Here is a 22,121-nt window from a genome sequence, read left to right as displayed (position 1 = left end):
ATGGAACCAATTTCCCACCTCCTCCCTGAATTGCTTATTACTCTTGCTTAGAAGATGGTGTCCAATTCCTTCCTTAGCCTTCAAGTCTTCAAACCTATATCTTCTCCAGAGAATGCCTTAGATACTGGGCGGCCAAGCAGTTTGAAGAGTGAACGTGTACTGCAGAGTCAGCTTAAGCTGGTGTGTAGTGGGTCTAGGAAACCAAGCAAGAGGACTTCCTTAGTCTAGTAGTTAGAGACCTGAATTCTCATTCCCCTTGCCAGGGTACCTTCTGTTTTGAAACTTAGCTAGTGTAAAGCATATGGCAGTGTTGTGGAAGAAGAATGTGTGGCACCACCCCAAGATCAATACTGACAAACCTCAAAGCTAAGGTGAATCAGTAGCAATTTTTTTCCATGTTTTCAGATATTCCTCCTTTACTATAGTATCTGTTTGTTCTTTGTGCGTTCAAAAGCACAACTTGCTTTTTTCTGTGCTGTTGCTGTTGATTGGTTGACCTAAAGTAGTGTTCTGTGTTTTCCATGGATCTGTACTATATGTTATGGCTTTAACAAAGAGTATAGGTAATTTTTTCTTACTCAATGTTATCTTTTTTTGGAAGTAGAGCTAGTTACATTTGCCAGACCCTTATCTTTTTTTTTCTTCTTCTTGTAATAGAGATGATTAAAAGCAAGAATATGTTTTGTATTTTCAAGTGGAACGACCTATCTGTATTTCTTGGTGAGCTAGGTGCAAATAAGCAATATATGTTTTGGTATGGCCAGGAACAAAATCATGTATCAAAGAATGGAAGTAGACCATTTTTGAAAGTTAGAGACTGACAAAGATTTTACTTTAAAAATAGGAATTAAAAAGGTTGTAATGGATGAATCAGTGGAAGTGCAGCTTTCCCTGGCTGGAAAGATTAATGTGGTCTTTCTATATGGAGAAGCAGCCTTGCACAGAAGTGAAAAGCTTATACACTCTGTATTTGATTCTAGCTTTTATTATTTGTCTGTTTATGGTGTCTGCTATTCATGAATGCATTCAAAGACTTAAGAGGATTCAGAGTGATAGCATTTTTAAAGTATTAGAGGATATTTTTATTATTGAAGAGATTCAAGAAGCTTCATCTATTTTGCTTATCAGATAAAATACTTAAAAGATGACTTCATCTTCTGTTTTCAGGAAAAGGAAAAAAATCTATGATGTCTTTAATACAGAGGAGAAAAAAGTTTTAAGGGTTGAAGCTAGACAAATTCACACTTTGAAATAAAGTATATATTTTTAGTGTGAGTATTGGAACAATTTGTCAAAGTTTGCTAGCAATAGAAAAATTTACTACACCTAATTATTAGGTTAAAAGTACTGTAAGTTATGTACAGTTACTTTAAATAAAGGTATAAATGACTCGAGGTAGTCATGTGGTGTACATTATGCTGGAGATCAGACTAAGTCCACTATTCTGATGAAAAAATGTGTAATTACGGAGAATAAAATACTTTCGTTGAACCAACTATGTGTACACAGATATGTGTTATTTGTCAAAAAATTACCTCTGAGAGAGTATGTATAAACTTGTATAAAATACATGAACACATGCATTAAATACATGTAATATTGAAGGTTCTTGTCAAATAATGTTGAGCAGTTCCTTCATTAAAAATTTGTTTTTCTCTTGCTAAAGCCAGGGAGAATTTTGTAGACCAGAAGGTCTACATTTACTCTAGGCTTCTCGTTCTATTGAAGAGCTTTCTGTGTTCTGCTTTAAGAGAGAAAAAATAAAGAGCTTTTGTACTCTTCTGCAAAATATCTTACTTCAATTTCTGTCTATATGTGTTTTCACAGCAGTGGTTTATTTTATTTTGTCAAATAACATGCTGAAATGTTTACAGAACTTGTCAAATTTGAGTCTGAAGAGATGGAATCTCTTTGGTCAAACAGTGAGGTAAAAAACAGACGAGCTAATACTAAAAACAGTAAAATGGCAAGTGTTACTCTTCTTGCATGCAAGTGAAATGAGTTAAGGATTTGTTTTACATTGTTTTATATTGTCTCATGAGAAGGCAGTCAGAATACTTCATCTACTTTTTGGGGTATAGCTAGGATTAAGCTATTAATAATAATAATACATTTTGGAATGTGAAGGTGATGTCATTTTAACTGTCAAGCCGCAATGTTTTGGAATAAAGAAAACCTCAGGGGAGTTCTCAGAATGAAAGAAATAGCGCACACGAAAAGTATGAGATTATTCTTTGTTAAAAACTGATGTGAAAAAGGTAACATGTTACATATGTACGTGCCTTGAAGAGATTGATTTGGGAAACAGAAGTGAATAGAAGACGCAACTATATTACGGAGCAGTATTCTAATAAACAGTACTACAGTGGCAGCCATTGTATAAATAGTTACCATTTTTGCAATAAAATAATTAAAAACAAAGTTGTTTCAGCTATGGTATACTTGTATATTTTTTATAAGGAAGAGAATTTTGTGAGGGCAAGAGAACATATTTGTGATTCTGCAGAGAAATACAGAGGCTTATAGCAGTGGATTTTTTTTTCTTCATCTGAATACTCATCAGTATTCAACAATATTTAGATAGCTTGTGATACAGTTATCAAATCAGAAGAAGAAAAATATTCAAAGTTTTTTTAAAGTATTGCTTAAGTGTTACTTAAGTATTTTTGACAAAGACACATGTGTAATTGTGTTTATGTATACAAAAACATTCATTTAAAGTCAAGAGATTTGAGAAAAGGAGAAATTGCAAGCAAAGAAGTTGTTTGTTTGATCTGATGAGTATTGATGCAGCAACACTAAATTCACACAAAAAATGTCAGCTAATAAAAGGTGTTTTTAATAGAAGACCTTGACTAAGTGAAATTCAAATTTTTAAAAAAGACCACCTCAGTACCCTTTCTCTGTTTTGGAATTACTTTATGCGGCCTCTATTTGGAGAATTCATTAATTAATCCTTGTTTTTTGAACTAATGGAAGGTTCAGTGGTTATGATAAACTTAAGTCAAGCTTACAGTTACACAGTTTGGGAAGAACTCCAGGAAATGGATATATAGAATTAGCTCTTTAGTAGAATGAGCAGACCTTGAAAGGCTATGTAATAGTCGTGTCTGGATGTCCTTGTAGTGGACAAATAACAGATATTTTAGATAATGAAGCCTAACAGGTAGGTTCATAAATACTTTTCATCTTCCTTTACAAGTGTACTGCTGTATGTTTCAGGCAACACATTTTCGATCTCCACTTCTTCAACAGACAGAAAACCAGGTGTCTTCAGCTACCACTCATCAGGGACAGCAGGCTGTAACTGATGTGATCCAGCAGCTCCTTGAGTTATCAGAACCAGGTCCAGTAGAAAATAACCAGCCTCAGCAACCTGGTCAGCAGCTCAACATTGCAGTGGGAATCAATAGAGACATTTTGCAGGTAGGAGTTGTGTATGACAGCAGTTTTATATTTCAGTAGTTTCTTTCTCATTGTTTTTATTCTAGTGAAGTTTGTTCTCAGTATTTTCAATGATAACATTCCTTCTGTGTTTCTAAATGATCTATTATTGGTCAAGAAAAAGTTGTGAAGATATACTAAACAGCTACAGAACACACCAAGTATTTTTTTGATATAACAAAGGCAAGGTTATAAATACTGATAAGGTGATACAGAAGAATACTATAAATGTTCAGACCTGTACATGAACATTTTATTGATTACTTTTCCTGTTGCCTTAGAAGCATCTTACAACACATTCTTTAGTTATGCCACTCTTCAAGCATAACTGTAAGTAAGGAAAAAACACATTTTTATCTAGTTAAAAAATGTGTGTCTTGGCCCTTATCCTGTCCTAATCGATATGAAATACTTGAATCTTGGCTATATATGCAAAGTTTCCATACTGGGTCAGACCTATATTTGTTAATCCAGTGTTCTGTCCTTGATATTGGCAATAGGAGATGCTGTGTGTGGAAGAGATGCAGAACAGTAGTTCAGTTGTCCATACTTGTTCTACAGCCTGCACTGCTTAAAAGCATAAACAGGATGGAACAAAACAGAGACTGTTCATCCTCACTACTGATGGTAGCCTGCTAACCTTCAAGCTATTTATTCATCTCTCGTCTTTTAAGCACTATTTGAGTTTTTTTTGTTTGTTTGGAAAACCTGAATGTTACATGTCACTGTATGCAGATTTGCTCTGTTGCCTCTACTGAGCTCTATGATATCTGGATAGTTACATGTAGTTCCAGTAAATTATAATAGGAAATTTAACTTGATAGCTATTTAAAAAAAATCAATCTTTGAGATTCATTTTTCAAACTATTGGACATCCATTTAATCACTAAGCATATTGACATACAAAATAAAATCTAGTTTTCTTTGAAGTGATCAAATATCTACATTCACGCTGAAATGTGAGTTTGAGGTAAATGATTGGAAGCCTTTTCAGACACAGTAGCATCCTTAGTGGTACCCATACTCCAGTCACTTCAATGTGATAAAAAAGTGAGACATTGCACTTGTGTCAGTCAAATGGTTATCTGTAATTTATTAACAATTGTTAACAGAGGCTTCTGAGCTTTTCCAAGCTTTTCTTTGATTTAATGTTCTTTCTTTTATACCTGTATGGCTTCTCATCAAGCTAAGGCTTCAAATTTTGCCCTTTTATGGGGAGCTACTCTTTTGTTTAAGGGCATATTGGATATCTTTTATATTCCGGGCAAGTGCTTGATTCTGTAGAGAACATTAGCACTTTTTTGAAAGGTAGTTGTTGGAACTTGCATTAGCACAGGAAATCCAACTTGAAATCTCATATACAATGTAACTGTCAAAAGTTGCATAAGAAATTATTTGAAAATGATAAGAAACCCAACTGAATTTCTGGTATTTGATAGAGTTTACTTAGTTACATTTCACAGAATCACAGAATGGTTGAGGGTTGGAAGGGACCGCTGGAGATCATCTAGTCCAACCCCCCTGCTTGAGCAGGGTTACCTAGAGCATGTTAGACAGGATTGCATCTAGGCAGATGTTGAATCTTTCCAGAGAAGGAGACTCCGCAACCTCTCTGGGCAACCTGGTCCAGTGCTCCATCACTCTCACAGGGAAGAAATTCCCCCTCACAGTCAGGCGGAACTTCCTGTGTGTGTTTGTGCCTGTTGCCTCTTCTCATGTTGCATCGCACTACTAAAAAGAGTTCGGCCCCATCCACTTGATACCCCTCTCCCCTTTGGGTATTTGCATATGTTGATAAGATTCCCTCTCAGTCTTCTCTTCTCCAGGCCAAACAGGCCCAGCTCTCACAGCCTTTTCTTGTAAGAGGCTCCAGTCCCCTAATCATCTTCATAGCCCCATTTCCCTCCTGTAGCTCCATCTCTGTCTTGTCCTGAGGAGCCTTGAGTACTGGACACAGTACTTGAGATGTGGCCTCACCAGGGCTGAGTAGAGGGGCAGGATCACCTCCCTTGGCCTGCTGGCAACACTCTTCCTAATGCACCCCAGGATACCATTGGCCTTCTTGGCCACAAAGGCACATTGCTGGCTCATGGTCAACTTTTTGTCCACCAGGACTCCCAAGTGTTACTGGTGTTATTCTTCCCTAAGTGCAGGACCCTGCACTTGCCCTTGTTGAACCTCATGAGGTTCCTCTCCACCCAGCTCTCCAGCATGTCCAGGTCTCCCTGAATGGCAGCACAGCCCTCAGGTGTATCAGCCACTCCTCCCAGCTTGGTATCATCAGCAAACTTGCTGAGGAGGCACTCTGTCCCTTTGTTCAGGTCATTGATGAAAAAGTTGAACAAGACTGGACTGGATTTGTATTGTGTCTTCTAATACTTGTATAAAAAAAGTTGTAATAATTGTGGAGTGTTTTTTTTTTTCCTAATATAAATATTTTATTCTTTTTTAGCAAGCTTTAGAGAACAGTGGATTGTCTTCAATTCCTGTCTCTGCGCATTCTTCTGACTGCAGCCAGGCTAAGACACCTGTGGTCCAGGATCAAAATCCAGATGTCCAGCCTCTCTCAAATCATCAGGCTGACTCTAATAATGCAGAACAAGATAAGGAGCAAGAGAGTACAGATAAACTGGAAAAGAAAGAAAAAAAGGTTATTAAGAAAAAGTCACCGTTTTTACCTGGTAATGTTGCTACTGCTTGCTACTTTTTTGGCTCTAAGGACTGTAGTGTTTTGTGGTGTGTTAGTGGCTTTATAATGAGATTTCAGGAAACATATAGTGTGTATCAGATATAAAATTCCAGAGGCACTAAGTCAATACTTTGTCTGCTCTTAGCTAAAATACATGACGTTTATGAATTATGATCAAAATCATTTATATCTTCCATTATACTAACTAAAAAAGTGCTAGAATATTATGAAGTAATGTGGCACTTAAATATTCTGGATCAGTGGAGTTTTGAAGAAAGGAGAAAAAAAGAAGACTATAAACTTCTCAGTCCCTTTCTTTTTCCATCAGCCTTCTCTGAGCAGGGTTGGGATTTCATAGTTTGCCCCAGAGCAGAGAGGTCTTGCAAGCTGTATGCTTTATCTTTGGAGTTGTGGCCGCAAAGAGGCAAAAGTACAGTGCTGCTTCTTCATACCAATCTTTACTGATCAAGGCCACATAAAGAAGGACGCAAGAGTGGCATAGTGGATAATGTTTTTGATTTTACCTGTGTTTAGAATTGCAGTAGTGATGTGATAGTGTCATCTTAAATATTTGTTAGTATTTTATATCCGTACTGTATGGTGTCTATACAAGTTTGAATTTTGTCTCTGTATGCTTTGGTGCAACTTTGGTTCAAAGTTGCTAGAAGTTTTTGTTCCAAGTGTGGCCATTGTAGTTTAATGACTGACCAAGTGGAGACAAATCTATAATGAACAGTCATTGAATTTATAGGTAATAACTTCAGAGGTACATTCATGTTGCTTTTTTCTTTGCTAGGGAATCAGAGATTGATCCAAAGTAGAAAACTCATGTTGTCTAGTATGACAGTGCTAAAAATCAACATTAATATTTTCCCTCTGGTAGCAATAAAACTGTGTGCATATATAGTAACAACTTGCTCTAACTGTTACTGCAAATAAAATACAAAGTCATTACTATCCGGTCAAACAAGGTGACCATTATTTTCTTGTGAAATAACTTAACCTCTGTATATAGACTTAGTTTATCAAAAGAACAACTGTGTGAACTGATTTTAATTTAATGAGCTTATCTGATATCAAATAACATAAATTAATAGAAACCTTAATATGATTTGGAAGTTTCTTTTTCAGTTTTGTTGAACAGAGGTATACTGTTGCTTTAAGACAGCGCTTAGGGTTTTTGGATCATACAATTTTATGTGAAGAAGTATCTGTAAATTGTAAGTCTTTCAGAAGGACTTTCTATAGAATTTTTGCTATGTTTTAAATATTGAACAAACTTATGTTAGAATTTATTATAATTATCTGAAACAAGTGATTTAAGTTGTAAACCTGTGTTCTCTAAAATAGCATAGGCCATACCTGGCTAAAGTGAAAGTCCTGCTTATCTGTCGAACTTCTGTCTTTCAAATCTTCAGTCCAAATTCAACTCATACCGTTTGTAAATAGGAGCTGTAATTCTCCATTAAAGTATTCAGTTCTTCTGCAGCAGCTGTGCTTGTGGCTTATACCATGAATTGAATTAGTAATAGAGATAAAAGCAGAATACAACTTCAAGGCCGACAGGGTCCTTAGATGGAGAACTGTGAGGGATTCATATCCTTACTGAATTTGGAGACGAGAGGGCCATGTAAAGTATCCCAACCAGTGAGTTAATGTAAGTGTTTAGTATTTAAAGTAGTCTGTGGTTATGATTGAGGAGTTGTATTCACTGTTCGGTAATTTTGTGTTAGATGTGGTATTTGTAAGTTACCTTATCTATTATATTGCATTACGTACACATTCTGTTTTTCTAAGTGGCATGCAAATTTCATTCTTTGCTTTCTGTTCTTTGATATTGGCCATTTCTTAGCCTGTTTCCCATTTCTTTTTTTCTCTTTCTCCTTTTTAATAGCATAAATATATATGAATTTCAACAAGATTCTCTTGGATTTTGTTTTTGTCATCTCACTCGTCAATATTTTCGTGAAGTAGACTCTATCTGATAGAGAAGTTAATTGTCTACAAAGAATCTCGAGTGGCATTTGCAGAATGTTTTTGTGTTCCTTTTTGTTACTTCCATATAATAGTGTTAATGTTGTGGCTTTTCAAAAACTTTTAAAACATTTCCAGCACACTCATTTTTAATGTCTCTTATTTCAGGTTCTATACGTGAAGAAAATGGAATAAGATGGCATGTTTGTCCTTACTGCTCTAAAGAATTTAAAAAACCAAGTGATCTAGTGCGCCACATTCGCATTCATACACATGAGAAGCCGTTCAAGTGTCCCCAATGTTTCCGCGCCTTTGCGGTCAAGAGTACACTCACAGCACACATAAAAACACATACTGGGATTAAAGCTTTCAAGTGCCAATTTTGTATGAAATGCTTTTCCACCTCAGGGAGTTTAAAAGTTCACATTCGTCTGCATACAGGTAAGGCCTCAAAATTGCTTTTGTGGTATTTATGATTTGGGTGAGATCTCGATGAAAAAAGGGCAGCATGAAGCACTTGAATCATAAAGGTGTCTGTCACACGATTGATCCTTTTATCATTAATTTTACCTGTTTCACTTCCATGATTGATCTTTTATTCACATTTTCTGTGTCAATATGGTGACAATGCTCAGGGTTTCTCTGTGTAGATACTATAATTTGTATACTAATGTTTACTCTCTCTTGTTAAAAGTCCATAATTTTTCTGTGCCTGCTTTCATGACACCAACTGGTTTGATGGTTTTGTACTTGCACCATATAGAATAGCTACATATTTGCACCTGAGGATGTCCTAAATATCCTATGGTAGATTCTCCTTTAAGAAGAGCTGCCTGTTGGTGTCTTTGTTAGGCATTACCTTGGCAAATGTCTTCATTTGTAAGTTTTCACAATTGACATTCAATAATCCAGCGTTACTGGTGTCTGTTATCTTTTAGAGCCAACTGCCCTTAATCTATGAAATAGCGATGTTAGACCTGCTTACAGATGTTTTGTTTGTTTGTTTGTTTGTTTGTTTTTGAAAAGAGGGGATTTTCAGAACCGAATGCCCTCTTCAAAGTGCTGCCAGCCTTTGGACTGCTAAAGTTTTTCTTTCTTAATTCCTGTTGACTTGTTTTTTTGGTTGCTACCAAGCACTGAACTGATTTTCTTTTCTTCTTCGTAGACTTGTCTAAAATTTCTATAAACTTTGTCACATCACTGTTCATCCATTTTATCCTAGTATTATCTCTTTTGTCTGCTGATTCATTTTTCTTACAGTTCTTAACAATTTGCTCTGCATGGAGAATTGACTGGTTATCTTCAATTCTTTTGATGGATCCGCTTTAAAAATTGCTATCACATTTGTATCATCCATTTTCCTGTTACCAAGCTTGCTTAAAGTGATGTGTTACAATAATAGTTCAAGGTTCAGCCATTTCACGTTTACATCAGAGTGGATTTTACTGATCTGCTCTTCCAAAAGTATATTTAGCTATAACACCCTGACGGGAAAAAAAAGGGAGAAACTGGAGAAAACAAAACTCCCATCTGGATACTGGTATTCCAAGTCTACATTTCTAAGGAGATGAAAATAAAATTATGATCTAATATTTTTTAAATTTCTTGCAGGTGTTAGACCTTTCGCTTGTCCTCACTGTGATAAAAAGTTTAGAACATCAGGCCACAGGAAAACTCATATTGCATCGCATTTTAAGCATACTGAACTAAGAAAGTTGCGGCATCAACGTAAACCTGCAAAAGTTCGAGTAGGAAAGACCAGTGTTCCAGTACCAGACATTCCTTTGCAAGAACCCATCCTCATCACTGATTTAGGTAATGAGTGAGTAAATAAGTACTTATTTGTAAACTTCAAATTTGAGTTCTACTGGAAAATAGAGGTCGCAGTTCAATCAATCAAAGACAGAGTTCACTCAGGAAGATCTGAAGACAGAGTTCACTCACTCTGAAATAAGTCAGTAGAAATAAACAGACTTCAGAAAGATCTGTATTCCATAGTTTGCTTGCACTAAACCTGCTCTGTCCCTTTTGAATTAATAAGAATAGATCTTTTTATTTACAGAGAAATCTTTAAGATTTGTTTTTTTTTTTTTTAAAAAAAGCATTTTTATATTACATTGCAGAAGAATGTAAATTAGCTAATGTTGGATTGTTGATATAGAAAAGGTGATGATGTCTGAATTTTTCTTGAGCTGATCAAATTTATTCTAATTGCATATATTAATGAATCACAAAGTGTCTTGTGTGGTTTTAGTGAATTTGGTGTAGCTGTGCTCACAACTAAATTAAAATTCAGTTTGTTAAATAAAATGTTAGTAGTAACATTTCAATCAAGGGCAGAGTAATTCTAGAATATGCAACAGAGAATTCATATAGAGTCCTTTTAATTCTGTTGTAGAAAAACTGTTGCATCATTTTGTAAACCCGTTCTTTTGGAGGAAGGTAAGTTGTCTTACAGCTTAATGACGACAACATTATGTTGTCCAGTAGAGGTCAGACAGTTGAACAAGATGTTTACTCTTCCCTGCTGTTTGACTCACCAGTCTGATAACCCCTGCCTTGTCCACTGTGTTGTCAGTCTTTACACAATAGAGTACTGTCTTTATTCTAAATTCTTTCAGTCTTTAAAAATTCTTTTGCTTTCATTAGTTCCAAGAATTCCTATATGCAAGAGTAATGGTTGTTTCAAGTCTCTTGTATCTGACACAATGTTTTCAGAAAGCAACAACAAAACTTTGCTGACAGCTTCAGATATCTGGATCATACAGATTTTGTCCAGAGTGAACCTCAAGAATAATTACAGTCCTTTTCTTGATATTGAAGAAAAACTTTTCAATAAAATCAAGATCTTTCTAGTGAAAATCTTTTTTTAGTGAAAAAATGAAGCAGTATTAATAAAAAGAAAAACTATAAAAGTTATGTTTCTTACTGATACTTGGTAACACCTGAACTCTGCTGGGTTTGGAATGTGCAATGTAGAAATAAGAACTTCTGTCATTTCTCTAGAAGGTGGCATGTTTGTCAACCTACTGGTGATATTTTCACTTTTTGAGAAAGAGAGAGATAATTCAAGACACTAGTATTCTTGCTCTCTATTCATATTAGTCTTTTGATGAGAAACAGAAAAAAAAAAGATGATGTAGATTTATATTTTGTTTAAAAGATTTAAAACAAAGGCTATTCACGAAGAGTTTTCTATTTAAATGTTTATTTCTTATTCTGTTAGTTGATGATATTTATTGACTAGGAAATACAAAAATGATTGTAATTTTTTTTAGCATTTATTATGATTGCAAAGAAAGAATTGATGTGAGCAAAAATATCTTTTTGTAGACAGATCCCAGCTGTAGCTAGTGCTACAGTTAGAATAGAATCACCTTTAACTGTCCTAACAATTAAAAAAAATTTTTTTTTAAATGTTCAATTTATCTGAGTTGAACAGGCTAAGTATATTATTTGGATGTGTTTTATATTAGGGATTGCCATTACTTTTCTAAATATAAGCTCCTTGTGATGATTAGAATGATACTGGTGCCAGTTTTGATTTGAATTTCATTTTTTCATTATCGTGTATGTTGCTGTAGTTTTTGTATGTGCGACTGTAGATTAATTGTTTTCCAGATACTTGTGCATATGTTCAGCCGTCCAAGTGCACTAAAATTTTCATTGATTTGAGGACAGATACAGAAGGATAGGTAGTAATAGATAGTAGGATAGACTGAGGATAGAACCACTGTTTTGCAATGTTTCTGCAAACCAGAACCACTGTAAGCTGGGCTATCCATACAAATTAGTCTGCTGTCGTTCGTTCTAAGAGTTCACTGAATTACTCTGCTTTTATAAGATTCAAAAATAATTGAGAGAGTATTTGTCATATGGAGTTCTATTCTGGTTTGGAAGACCTATGTCATCTCCTGTAGATTACATCTGATTATCATCACAGAAGAATGCTGGAAGACATTCACAAGCAAGGATTTTTTGGGAAGAGAATATTTTTACTAGGCCAATAGAGTCAGTTGGGGGAGGTGAAGGAAATTTTAATGCACATATATGAGTATATAAATATATACACCCACATCTTTTTCAAGTCTGAAACAGAAAAATCTGTTCTATATTTTTGTTGTCATCTCTAGTCAAAGTGGAGAGAACTTGGCTCTCCTTGTCTTCCATTCTTTTCAGTTACATTCGGAGGTCAATAATAACCCTTTGTACTTACCTTTCTGAACAGAAGATGAAACATAGATTGCTAGATGAAGAGTTCAAAGAATGAAAAGATGGCATACAAGGCTATTTAGTAGCATAAAAGAGATCTGATTCTTGGCAGAAACTTTGTGTCATTCACTGGTCTTATATATTAGCACTATGATCAGTACTTTTGGGGTTTAAAGATGTGTGAATGGTGACGAATCTGTTTACTTGAGAAATCTGCTACCCTCCCCATTCTTGTCAGGCTTTTGAGCTGAGGTGCTTCTGTTGGCAGCTCCAGAGATACTTAGATTAGCAGCTGGACATTTAGTAGCAGGAACTCTGACCTGATTTTCCACAGTTAGAATTGACTGGTTTCAGGGTCCAGCGTATAAATGGCATCTGTTCAAGTAAGTTTTTGTTGGTTTGTTTTTGTTTTGTTTTTTCCCCTAATAAATTTTTGGAGATACTCAGACAATTAGCAAGACTGATGGGATTAGTAAAGGTTTTCCAAGCATAACAATTTTTTAGCGGACTTATTTTTTGGTAAAAGGCAGACATATATATATATATATATATATATATATATATATATGTATATCATGATGGTCTGTATTTCTCACACAAAATACAAATTAAATATTTATCAAGTTATCATATATAACTGGTGTACATTAATTAAATGTCATTTGGTTAAAATTGAGGTAGGAGGGAAAAATTACCTAATGAACAGTGAATTAGTAACTGTCAACTCTGTTTAAATTTAATGTTTGTTTTGTACATCTGTGCAGCTTAATGTAATGAGGTGAACTGTAATGAGGAATAAAGGAAGAAATAACACAGCATGTATTTTGCTAAATAGATGCATGCCTAATTTTAAATAGGTGCTGAAAAGATGCTCAGTTTCTTTACACTATTGCATACTTAAGAGTTTAGTCACTTAAAATACATTTTTTTTTCAAATAATAGCTCTTCAGACTACTGCAACTTTTGAGTAACTTTACCAATTTTCCTTTTTTTGTGTGTGTTTATATGTGCAGGTCTTATCCAGCCAATCCCAAGGAATAGCCAGTTCTTCCAAAATTATTTTAATAATAATTTTGTGAATGATGCAGACAGACCATACAAATGTTTTTACTGCCATCGAGCCTATAAAAAATCTTGTCATCTTAAACAACACATCAGGTAAAATAAATATACAGGAGGAAGGAAATGTATGCAATAATAAATCTTATGGAAAAGCATGAAACTCATATAGCTTTCATTGAAGAGACTTTGTATTTCTTATTTTGCTGCCTTTAACTACAGAAGCAGTGATACTAATTTTTCTAGTAAAGTTCAAAGAAATTTGGAACTAATTTGTACACATGCACAGTCCCAGTTGTGCACATGGTGATGTTTAATATGCAGTTTAGGCTATTAACACTCACAACAATTTTCTCCTAACTACATATGAAAGAATGCATGTAGTGCTTTACAGATTCTTGTAGTAATTATGTAATTGCATACTCCAGACGATCTGCTTCGTATGTAACTGCTGTTACTTGAAAAGGAGATTAAGCTTGTCATTTTGTTCACTATGTTTTACATACTAAACCTAAAACAAGCTTAAGCCATAATTGGAGCAAATGATTTTGTCTGTCATTTTGTTGCCTGAAGCTCAGTTCAAGTGCCATATAGTGGGTGCATTTTAAAATCAAAAGATCAGAGTCATAGAAGAACTTAATTTAGAGGGAACTAGTGGAAGTAACTAATCTAACCTCCTCCTCAAAAGCAAGGCTAGCTTCAAAGTTAGATCAGGTTGCTCAGAGCCTTATCAAAAGTTTTAGAGGCTGTGAGCTTTGTGATTCAGTCTATTTTTCAAACATTGTTCTCTACTTTATGCACCATGCATAACTGGAAGAGGAAATGTGGGAAAATTTCATCATTACCAAGATTCAAGGAAATACGTTACATTGCAGAAACACGCAGGTAGCAGTATAAGCTCTGTACCACTTTCTTCCATCTCCAATTGAAGTTATGGTGAATGTCTCATGTTTCCCTTACAAATTGAGTTCTGTATTGGTAGAGATTCTCGAATAGGCTTGAAGCAGTTCTTTGTTTCTATATGTTGACTAATCGGAAGGAGAAAAGCCTTGCAGTGTTTTGCGTTTTGTAATACCGATCTAGATTTTTCACAATCATTTGCAGATATAATCAAGCGGGAGTCTCTTAAATCAAACCATCCTTGTTGTCCTTGACTTAAATAGTTGATTTTAGTCTTGTTTTACACATTTCTCTTTATTTTCTTAGCATAATTTTCACTGTTCAGTTACCATTAAAATGTCAATTGCAGATACAGGGGTTTTTTTTTAGCCTAAAGAGGGTCTTATTTATCTTATATTTAGCCTAATTTTTATGTACATTTTACTAAAATGGGTAATTTAGAGTTTATATAGATACATAATTTTTGCAACTTTCATTTATGTTAGAGAAGTATAGTTGACTTATTTACTAGTTTATTTTGGTTTTGTGTTTTTGTCAAGATTCTTTAAATAGAAATTGTAAGCATTCTAATTATATACAACATAGATTGCTTATTAGTTAACTTTTCATTTTGTACTTTTCTTTTGTAAGAATATATTTTTTGTTTGGAAGTTATCAATTTTTCAGATGCCTGTGCTAGAACTCATTCTACTGTTGCTTACACGTATATTTCAACTCATTTTGAGCTGAATTTAAGTGCCTCATTAATTATTTTGTGCATCTTCATTTTTTTTCCTCCCATACTTAAGTATGAAGATGGGAGGAGGGGGGGAACCAATCATTTGGCACTCTTTCTTCTCATTGATCTTTGTAACAGAGTACTTAGTGAGTAAAGCTTAGCTTAGCTTTGTTATGGCCACAGAGAATTAGAGAAACTTTTCCCTTTTCCATGTTCTTCTTTCTTTGTAAGTAGTCATTACTATACCTAAATTGTGAGACTTTAAACTTACATCGTCAGTCTGCCTGCGTAAAATGGTGCTGATCATTGTTTAGAAAGCTTGTGTTCCTCTGTAACATAGGAAAACTTATACTTTTGACAGAGCAGTGACTGAACAAGATGTCAGATTCTTCTCCTGTGGAACACCAAGGAAGGGTTGGGTTACTCTACAATTAATTTCCATAGATATTTTTTGGTAATAGAATAGTACTTCGATATCTCAGACTCTTTGCTATAGTATTGGATGTGGTGGTTGTAGACTTCTGTGGGCTGTTGGAATCTTAAGCCATCCCTAATTTTTCTCAATTCCAAATACTTATTTTACTATATCCTATTCCACTTATCTTCCATTTTCTAACACTTACCCTAACTTTCTTCTGTTTTTCACTCTTGGGATTGTACAGTTGTGATTCATAAAATTCTCTGCTCCATTTTTCCCCAACCGTCCTATAGTCTGTTTTATATCCCAGTGTAGTTCTAAGGGGAAATTCTTCTAATATTTCTTGAAAGAAAGATTTAAGAAAAGGGAAGATCGAGTAGAGATAAGAGTTTCTCTACCTGAATACTCTTTTTCATGTAGCAGTCTAAAGTGCTGGCTATAGTGGCTCTTATTTACAGGTATAAAGGATGGGCAGAGTCCTCTCCAAGAGCTTTGTTGTTAAACATTAGGTTCTAGAATATTAGGTGCAAATTGAATTTATTTAGATTTAAAACTTACTTGCTAAAAAGTCACAGAAGATGTATCATAGACACAGAAGCCTTCCCTGTTGCTGAAATCAAGTCATTTTTTGCCAAACTGTAAAGATGCCAAAGATTTTCCTTAGGTGATTACCAGAATAATGTTTAATATGAGCAGAGTAATATGTTTTTTTCAGAACTTTTGTGGCCTGGATGAATTGTTTTAGCTGAAATTAACAAAATGTATAAATGATAATACCTCAGTTTGAAGAAGACATCTGACATAGAAAAATTCAACCCGAATGGAATAATTCTGGCACAGTCTGACCAGCAAATGAGGTCAGAGTGCAGAACATAATGCAAACTGTCAGACAGCATTAGTAGTCATTGCTTCTAGCTCTGCCAATGATGACATGCAAGACGTGCATGTATAATTAGTTAGAGCTTTCAATTTCCAGCTTTTGTTAATTGAGGCGTATTCCATCCATGAGTTACCTTTGTTTGGTTTATTTTGTTTTAAAACTCATTTTTAAGTGATTTTTGGAATCAAATTATTAATCTACTTTAAATTCTATTTTCTCTTTAAAAGGTCACATACTGGTGAAAAGCCATTTAAGTGCTCTCAGTGTGGAAGAGGTTTTGTGTCAGCTGGAGTGCTGAAAGCGCATATTAGAACACACACTGGATTGAAAGCTTTCAAGTGTCTTATATGCAATGGGGCCTTCACTACTGGTGGTAGCCTTAGGCGACATATGGGTATCCATAATGACCTTCGACCATATATGTGTCCGTATTGTCAAAAAACATTCAAAACATCACTAAACTGTAAAAAGCACATGAAGACCCATAGGTAGGTATACAATTTTTATTTTAATCCTTTGGCATTTGTCGGTAGTCCTTCCTTTTTTTAAAAAAAAAAAAAAAAAAAAAAAAAAGACATGTATTTTTAAGAACTATTCTTTGTTCTTTTTGTTACTCTGAATCTCCAGATCAATGAATTTTGTATATATCTGGCACTACATAGTGCTTAAGAGTCTGGCTTGCAAGAGGGTTTAAACTATGTTGACCATGCCAGGCCGTGAGGAAAAAAAAGTTGAATGAGTTTTCTGTTTGAGAGAAAATTACTTTACTTCCAGTGATACAGTAATTTGTTGAACTTGATTCCATCTAGACATTGTTCTCAAAAGCAACTATTTTTACTAATGTGTTAGGAATAAACTGAAGTGAAGAAAGACTAAGTACATAACTTGCCATTTAAATTTATGGGCTTCTTGGAATGGAGATTCTCTGTAGTAAATGTTAATAACTGAACAAGTTTATACTCTTGTATAAATAGGTACAGGAGTGCCTAACTGAAGCCATAGAAAGGTCGTCTGTCTTGCCTTGCTTTGCAGGTACGAACTTGCACAGCAACTTCAGCAGCATCAGCAATCTGCTTCAATAGATGATTCTACAGTAGATCAGCAGAGCATTCATGTTTCTACACAGATGCAAGTCGAGATTGAAAGTGATGAGCTGCAGCAATCAGAAGCCGTTACAACAGATCAGCAAGCTATTTTAGAGTTAGACCAGCAGCCAGTAGTAGGCACAGAAGAAACGGGACTAGAACAGCAATTGGCTGATCAGCCTTTAGAGCAAGAGGAAGGTAAATATACAGAACATAGCAATGTTGATAAATTTACAGTTTCTCAAAGAACTTTTCTTTACAAATTTCAATGATTGTTTCAAGACAGTGCAAGTAACTGGAAAAACACATGGAATAGAAGTTCACTACTGAATGTACCTGTGGCTTCTTTCATTCATTAATGTGTAGCAAGTGTTAATAAAAAGAAATGGTACAAAGTTTTAAAATGCTTTTATTTAACATCTCCAAAATATATTCTAAATATATGGAAAATAATGCTATGTACACAAAGCTTTTCTTCATCACCTCCATTATTAGTAAGTAGACTCTAAAGCAGTATTATTTAGGAAATTGTTTCTATGTTTCAAGGTGGAAGAATACAAAAATATTTTATTGTTTTATTCTGTTAATAATAGTGGAATGAAGTGTTTCCCTTTTGTTTATTTGGTCTTTTTCATGTTATAATTAGAAACCATTACAGAGAAGCAAGGATTTAAAATATGTAGGATTACCTTAAAATATGTAGGATTACCTGTCCAGCTAATCATTTTTTATTTATTTTTAATGTAATGCAAGTTCAGATGACTATAAAATGTAATTCTTGGGGAATAACTGTGAATTATAGTTAATTGTATCTTTTCTTGATTTCCTCCTCCCCCCTTTCAGATAGGTTTGTGACATCCCAGCATGCTTTACAGGAAAACATCACTCAATTTGAACAACAAGCTATAACACAGCAGTCGTTTGATCAACAAGGTTTACCACAAGGTTAGTAGTTAATAAAGGTTTTAAAGTGATCTTTATAAGTTTTATTCTACAGCATCACTGTCATAAAGTATTTCAAAACTGGACTTGCAGAAGTGATGCAACTGCAATGCAAAGAGAACTTAAGACTTTATCTTAAATTACTATTATGAAATTATATTTGGTAGAAGAGTATTTTACTTAATTATTATATATGTTTTGGGGCTGATGTTTAATCATTATAATATGGGATTTATAGTCAGGCATTTTATATTTTTCTCTAAATTCTTTTTGAAATTGCTATTATAGTAGGCAGTCCACACAATTTTTCCCTTAAATATAAGTCCATAGTATCCTGAGATAATCAGAGAGACAGTCCAAAATTTGAGTAGCTGTCAGGATTAATGCTTTCACCTAACCACAGCAGTTTTTTCTATGTTTTTACAAAACAACATATGTAACAAGTTAAGACAGTATAAGTTGGAAACTTTTTTTTTTTTTTTTAATTTGGCCTATAAACTACTCAGAAATATGTGGAGGGGTTGCTTATGTAGCTTGGAGAGAAAGTGAAGAGATGACTATCTTCCCTGCTGTTCCCTGCAGGATTCTTTAAGATGTGTACTTGATAGGAAGCTAGATATGGTATGTGTGTGTCCTGTTTTGCTGTTCTGGCTTTTGGATTTTTTGTTTTTGGAAGAGAGGTGTGTGTGTGTGTGTGTGTTTTAAGGAAACTTACTGATGGGTTAGTCTCCTTGTTTCAGATTCTAGCAAAGAAGTTTTGTGTCATAATAGCTGGTAATCAGTAATTGTTATTCTATGCAGTTGTTGACTAAACTCTTCTGACTTCTCTCTGTTTTTAATTTGTTTAGTTATCATTACATTTTTGTAAAAATGTAATTTACTATGTTAATTTACATGATACTGTGAAGAAATAGTGTGTTTGTTGCAGAGTTTAATCTTCCAGATTGTACTGCTTTTGTATGTAACTGAGGAAAGAAATCTATGTCTCAAGTTTCATTAAACAAGACTGAACCAGATCCCTATTTAAAATGCTATGGATTACTTTCATTGGTTACCTTTTACAGTTTTCCAAATGAATGAGAAGACACTACAGAAAAAAGTGCAATATTTACTCTTTGTATGGTGGTGGTGGTTTTGTTTTTTATGGCTGCTTTCAGATTGAAATACCAGTATGTAACCTTTGTTTTGTTATCTCATTTAAACTTCAATTTCTTTGCATATGCGTGTTCCTGTTAGCAAAATAGTAAATACTAAGTCTTTACTTCAGGGAAAATAGACTCCTGTAGATCTTACAGAAACATTTCTTTCATCATCACCGAAATTTAGATAACTCATCAATACATTATAAAATTGGAACAGAGAGCCAGAACTTTTTTTTCAAATGAGACATTTTTGTATAAGACTTCTCCTATTCTACTTGGAATCTCATCCACAGATTCCCAACTCTTTGAAGTTTCCTTGAAGATCCTGGAGCCCTTCAAAATTTTTGAATTTCAGGTAGGTAAGCATATGCGCGGATGCATGCGTTAAATTGGTCGACCCTCTCCCTATGTCTGCATCTGTGCGTCATGCTCCTAATTTCTTTTCTTTGGCAGCTAGGCAGGACATTCAAGACCCAGATACTGTATCTTTTTTTTCTTGATACTTGTAGGCTGTATTCTTACAAAAATAGTTTAGCTCGTCATTTAACTTCATTAGTAAAACAACTAATGAAACACCCCAGAGTGTTGGGGTGTTTCTTTTTTTTAAGGAAAAAGAAAATCATATCCAGACAAAAGATGCTGATTTCTAGGTTTGCAAAGACCTGTGAAAACTTTACATGTTTATTTAATCTGATTTGGCAAAGACCTGTGAAAACTTTACATGTTTGTTTAATCTGATTTGGCAATAATATTTTTAACAGAATTTCTATTTTGTTTACGTAGATTTTTCCTTTTGATATACTTCAAATTTGTAAAGAAGTATAGGTCTCATGAAGGTGCTATTCTATCACAATTTGTCATTCATTTTAGGTAGTTTTGAAGACATTGAGAGAAAAGGCATTTCAGTGTTCTTGATAGTTTTACATATTCATGCCTCTTCATTTCATGACCTTTGAATGAGGTAGAACAACCAAATGGATCCTCTTATCATAAAGTGGCTTTGGTTTATTGGGCATCGTCTGTCATCAAACATACTTTCATATAGATTATGTCACCATTTCTTCCTTGAAAACTCCCTATAAGCATGGTTGGATGTTGATAATTGAGATAGTGATGTGGGAATGGTCTTGAAGACCTACAAGAATTTTAAACATTATACAATTCTGTAACCTATATGAATATACCCTTGCCACTAGACTGCTTTTTTGCTTTCTTATGAACTTGATTTGCAATCTCAGGACTTAAACAGTTACTGAAAGAATCAGAATTTACACATGGATTCTAGTGATTATTGTTGAACTGATTCCAGATATTCTCTGGGAAGCAAATGTACGTTTAATTGCTAGTCTCTGGTCTCCACAGAGATGCACAGATGCATGTAGGTATGTTTGTAATGTCAGTTTGGAAAATGAAGACTTTAGATTCTGTCCAAAACCCCCAAAACTGTATTTTCCATGAACTACCATACTATTGGCTTATGGTTCTTACATGCAAGGCATCTCTGCTAGTGAACGGATTCCAGAGTATTCTGCTTTTTCAGTAATTTTATGTCAATGAAGAGATTAGCTTGGGTGCCAAGAAGAAACAAGCTTTGCAAATGAATATTTATACTGAAACAATACGAAAGCTCATTCTAAGTTTAGAGGACATTCTAGTAAAAGACTCCTCATACTACACAGAACTTAAGATGTTTTCTGTTCTTCGCCTGGCTAAAGAAGATTAAGTTTATAGGAAAAAATATATAGGGGAAGAAGAGCAAGACTAGGAACTGAAGGATCTGAATTTTATTTGTCTGTTTTCCAGACTGAATTTCTGTTTTTTCTCAATGCTGTTCTGTCAAAATAGGATGGTACTGGCAAATGCCTTTAGCATACTCAGAAATGCCAGATCTTTTTAAAGTTTTGAGAGGAATTTGACCTTCATACCAAATATTGAGTAGAATGCATCATGTATTTTCTAGTTACAGCTTTGATTTGTTGTTATTCCAGAACTGCTTTCGGGAGTAGTGTTTCATTCTTCACTTTGCCCAAAAATATCTCTAAATTTAAAACTTTTTGTCTTGAACACTTTGTTTCAAGACTGTTCCTGGAAAATTTTTCAGGATTTAAGTAATTGCTATTACTAAAACACTGTGATGTGAAACTGATATAGTAACTTTTTTTTTTCTTTTTAGCTAGTGAAAAAGGTACCACATAAAAGTGTTTGAGTTCTTTAGGTAGACTTTTCTTTATATGTTTAACAGTTACTTTCATTCTTATATGCAGGGCCTGGAAATGGCATCGTTTTTGCTTCTCAGTTTCTTGGGACCTAGGTTTATTTTGGTATTCTTACCAAATGTATCTTGCATATCTTTTTTTTTCTATAACACTACTTTTGAATTTTATTTGATAACAGTAGTTAGTGGCTCTCTTGTCACTGTAAAGCTTTGTTGGGCTGTTCTTCAGGCTACTTCTTTATTTCATTGTTCCACTAAGATGATAACTGAGGTACAAGATTGACATTTTTGGCCATCATGAAAAGCTACGTTAAATTTTTTTGTGTGTATAGCTAAATCATATGATCATCCAAATTCTACCATAGTGAATCTTTTTGTCTTTTTTTTTCTTGTAATCTTGGCTAGTTCTAGGGGAGAAGCTAGTATACAAGTTGCAGTATTGA

The 22,121-nt window shown here is 34.4% G+C and overlaps 1 protein-coding gene across 1 annotated transcript in view; it reads left to right on the top strand.

Moving 5' to 3' along the window:
* ZNF236 (zinc finger protein 236) overlaps positions 1–22,121 on the top strand; it is an 87,490-nt gene that overhangs the window by 30,004 nt on the left and 35,365 nt on the right. The window contains exons 9-16 of the mRNA XM_062568089.1: positions 3,223–3,426; positions 5,897–6,125; positions 8,276–8,548; positions 9,719–9,922; positions 13,333–13,477; positions 16,522–16,782; positions 17,327–17,577; positions 18,223–18,324. Coding sequence (XP_062424073.1) covers positions 3,223–3,426; positions 5,897–6,125; positions 8,276–8,548; positions 9,719–9,922; positions 13,333–13,477; positions 16,522–16,782; positions 17,327–17,577; positions 18,223–18,324 — 1,669 coding nt within the window. The remainder of the gene's footprint in view (positions 1–3,222; positions 3,427–5,896; positions 6,126–8,275; positions 8,549–9,718; positions 9,923–13,332; positions 13,478–16,521; positions 16,783–17,326; positions 17,578–18,222; positions 18,325–22,121) is intronic.

This window comes from Rhea pennata, chromosome 2 (assembly GCF_028389875.1).
Source record: "Rhea pennata isolate bPtePen1 chromosome 2, bPtePen1.pri, whole genome shotgun sequence".
In the NCBI taxonomy this organism is placed as follows: domain Eukaryota; kingdom Metazoa; phylum Chordata; class Aves; order Rheiformes; family Rheidae; genus Rhea; species Rhea pennata.
Note: the sequence above shows the minus strand (reverse complement) of the source record. Positions and strands in the feature narration are given on the sequence as shown.